Here is a 3,075-nt window from a genome sequence, read left to right as displayed (position 1 = left end):
GGGTTGGGGTCGGGGTCTCTGTGGTGGTTATGGTAGGGGTTGAGGTTGGGATCTCATTGGTGGTGGGGATGGGGGTACTAGTAGGGGTTGTGGTCTCTGTGGTGGTGGTGGGGTTGGGAGTCGTAGTCTTTTGGGTGGTGTGGATTGGTGTAGGGATCTCGGTGGTGGTGATGGTGGGCATTGTGGTCTCTGTGGTCATGGTGTTGGTGATGGTGGGGGTCAGAGTTGTGATCTCTGTGGTGATGGTGGTGGTGGTAATGGTGGGGGTTGGGGTTGTGGTCTCTGTGGTGGTGATAGTGGGTGTCGGAGTTGAGGTCTCTGTGCTGGTGGTGGTGGTAATGGTGGGGGTTGCCATTGAGGTCTCTGTGGTGGTGGTGGTGGTGGTGGTGGTGCGGGTGGGGGTTGGCATTGGGGTTGGGGTCTTTGTGGTGGTGGTTGTGGTCTCTGTGGTGGTGATGGTGGTGGTGATAGTAGGGGTCAAAGTTGTGGTCTCTGTGGTGGTTGAGGGGTTGGGGGTCATAGTCTTTGGGGTGGTGGGTGATGGTGTTGGGGTCTCTGTAGTCATGGTGTTGGTGGTGGTGCGGGTTGGGGTTGTGATCTCTGTGGTGGCGGTGGTGGTAGTAATGGTGGGGGTCGGGGTTGTGGTCTCTGTGGTGGTGATGGTGGGTATCGGAGTTGAGGTCTCTGTGCTGGTGGTGGTGGTAGTGGTGGGGGTTGCCGTTGAGGTCTCTGTGGTGGTGGTGGTAGTGATGGTGGGGGTTGGGGTTGAGGTCTCTGTGGTGCTGGGGGTAGATGTGGAGACACAGTACCCACAGCAGTAGACGTTGATCTCATAGTTGAGGCAGTAAGGCATGGAGATGACTCCTCCTGGCTTATGGTCTTCATTTTTGCACACCAGTCCAATTGAAGTGTCGCACACCAGCGTTTGTCCAAGCTGTTTGATGGGAACATTTGGAAACTTAGTAGCTCTGCAGGAGATGTCGGCTGCCCAGCCTCTTCCACAGACATCTCCAATGGGTTCAATGTCTCCACCTGGTTTCGTAAAGGTTGGTTTACCAGAATCCAGCCAGCCAGTCCATTCACAGTCAGCCACACACGCAGTAGTGGTAACGGCCATGGACGTAATAGGCGTAGTGGTGGGAGTAGAGGTGGAAGACTCTGTGGAGGTGATGGTGGTGGCTGTCGTGGTGGGAGTCTCCATGGTGGGGCTCGTGGTGTGTTTTGTGGTCACTGTGGCTCTGGTGGGAATTGTGGTCTCTGTGGTCATGTTGTTGAGGGTCGGGGTTGTTGTCCCTGGGGTGGTGGTTGCTGTGGTCATGGTGGGGGTTCTGGTCTCTGTGACGGTGGTGCTGGGAGTTGGTGTTGGGGTCTCTAGCATGGGAGTGGTGGTGGGGGTGGTGGTCACTGTGGTCATGGTAGGGGTGGTTGATCCCGTGGTCCTGGTGGGGGTGGGGGTTGCAGTGGTCATGGCAGGAGTGGTGGTCATGGTGGTTGTGGTGGTCATGGTGGGGGTGGTGGTCACAGTGGTCATGGTGCTGGGGGCAGGGGTTGTTGTCCCTGGGGTGGCGGTGATGATGATGGTGGTCGTGGTGGTGGCAGTGGTGGAGGGGACAGGGGTCGTGATGGTGGGTCTGGAGGAGGTTGAAGGTGGCGGGGTGGACCCACAGATGTTGAAGTGCTGTACCACTGTCCCATTGGGGCCACATAGCTCCCAGTAGCAGAAGAAGCCGTCCTGGGTGTAGTTGAGAATCTTTCCTGGGGGTCGGGAGCGAGGCTGATGTCAACACTTTGGGAGCAAGACTCACAAGAACCCCCCAGCTTGTCCCAAGAAGAGAAAGGAGGCCTGTCCCCGGTCTCCGGCAAGCGGCAAACCAATGCCCCATCGGGACACCTCCCCAGAACCCTAAGGGCCCCCATCAGGATGGAGAAGCTGGGTCACAGGAGGGCATTTGACACAGGGAGCATCAGGATGTGAGCCCCAAGGGGCTGCTGCCCAGCAGGCAGCTCTGAGCGGGGAAGGGCCCCTGGGGTCCACGGGGTGGAGGAGGAGACTGAGTGCCCAGGGTCCAGGGACAGTGCAGCCACGGGATCTTCTGGGTGGGGCCTGGCCTGCTTCCTCGGGGGCAGCTGCAGAGGGCAGCTTACCTTCCTCAGGCTGGCAGATGACCTTCGAGGACTTGGTGCACATGCTGGAAGACAAGTGCCTCAGCTTCAGACCCCCAGAAAGGAGGAAAGTCACCTCTCCCCTGGGCCCTGCCCCCCTGCCACGCCCCTGCGGCCAGCGCCCCGGACCTGCTGAAGCCCGAGGCACTGTCCCAAAGACCCACCCCAGAGGAGCTGCCCATTCTAACTGTACAGAGTGGGGACAAGGCAAGGTAGGCAAAAACTGGACACAGAAGGGAGGCAGAGAAGGAAGGCCTGGCTCTCCCCGGGAAGGGGGCTGGTCCCAGTGCCCTGGCTCCTGTATGCCAGCTTGTGCGTGTGCATCCATGTGCAGGTGCACCCAGGGGTGTGCTTGCGCACCTGTGCATGTGTGAGAGTATGTGTGTTGTGTCCACTTCTGTGTACGTGAACACTTTCTGTGCCTGTGCATGGGTGCATGGATGTGAATGCTCGTGGGTGCATATGCACCTGTGCATGTGTGGCCGTGTCACAGGCGCATGCGTGTGAGCACATGTGTGTGTGCCTGTGTGTGTGCTGACCTCCCACACGTTCCCTAAGATATAAGCCTAGGTACCAAGACTGGCAGATGTCGTCCGTGGGAACAGACACTCCAGGTCGGTAGCGGGTGTCCTCGATATAGCAGCCACATTTGTCTCCTGTGACGCACTTCTTCAGATCCTCGTCATAGATGGGCCTCTCCTCGGGGCACCAGGGGTAGCAGCCTGGTGGGCAGAGGGCACGGGGCGTGGACCACAGTGGAGGACACCCTGACCACCAGACCCCACCCTTGGGCCCTACTCTAGCAGGTCCTTCTCTGCAGGATGTCCCTATAGAAAGGCCAGGGACTGGAAGGGCAAGAAACTGGATCCCCCCAGCTGGGCCCTGCACACTGCCACATGGCCAAAGTGACAG

At 59.0% G+C, this 3,075-nt stretch overlaps 1 protein-coding gene across 1 annotated transcript in view; it reads right to left on the bottom strand.

The window, feature by feature from the left end:
• The window catches only part of LOC124232380 (mucin-2-like), a gene marked incomplete at both ends in the record, with an annotated part of 10,983 nt that overhangs the window by 6,015 nt on the left and 1,893 nt on the right, over window positions 1–3,075 (bottom strand). Inside the window, 3 exons of the mRNA XM_046649350.1 lie at window positions 79–444; window positions 583–1,156; window positions 1,523–1,755. Coding sequence (XP_046505306.1) covers window positions 79–444; window positions 583–1,156; window positions 1,523–1,755 — 1,173 coding nt within the window. The remainder of the gene's footprint in view (window positions 1–78; window positions 445–582; window positions 1,157–1,522; window positions 1,756–3,075) is intronic.

Source organism: Equus quagga, unplaced genomic scaffold (assembly GCF_021613505.1).
Source record: "Equus quagga isolate Etosha38 unplaced genomic scaffold, UCLA_HA_Equagga_1.0 HiC_scaffold_5205_RagTag, whole genome shotgun sequence".
In the NCBI taxonomy this organism is placed as follows: Eukaryota; Metazoa; Chordata; class Mammalia; order Perissodactyla; family Equidae; genus Equus; species Equus quagga.
Note: the sequence above shows the minus strand (reverse complement) of the source record. Positions and strands in the feature narration are given on the sequence as shown.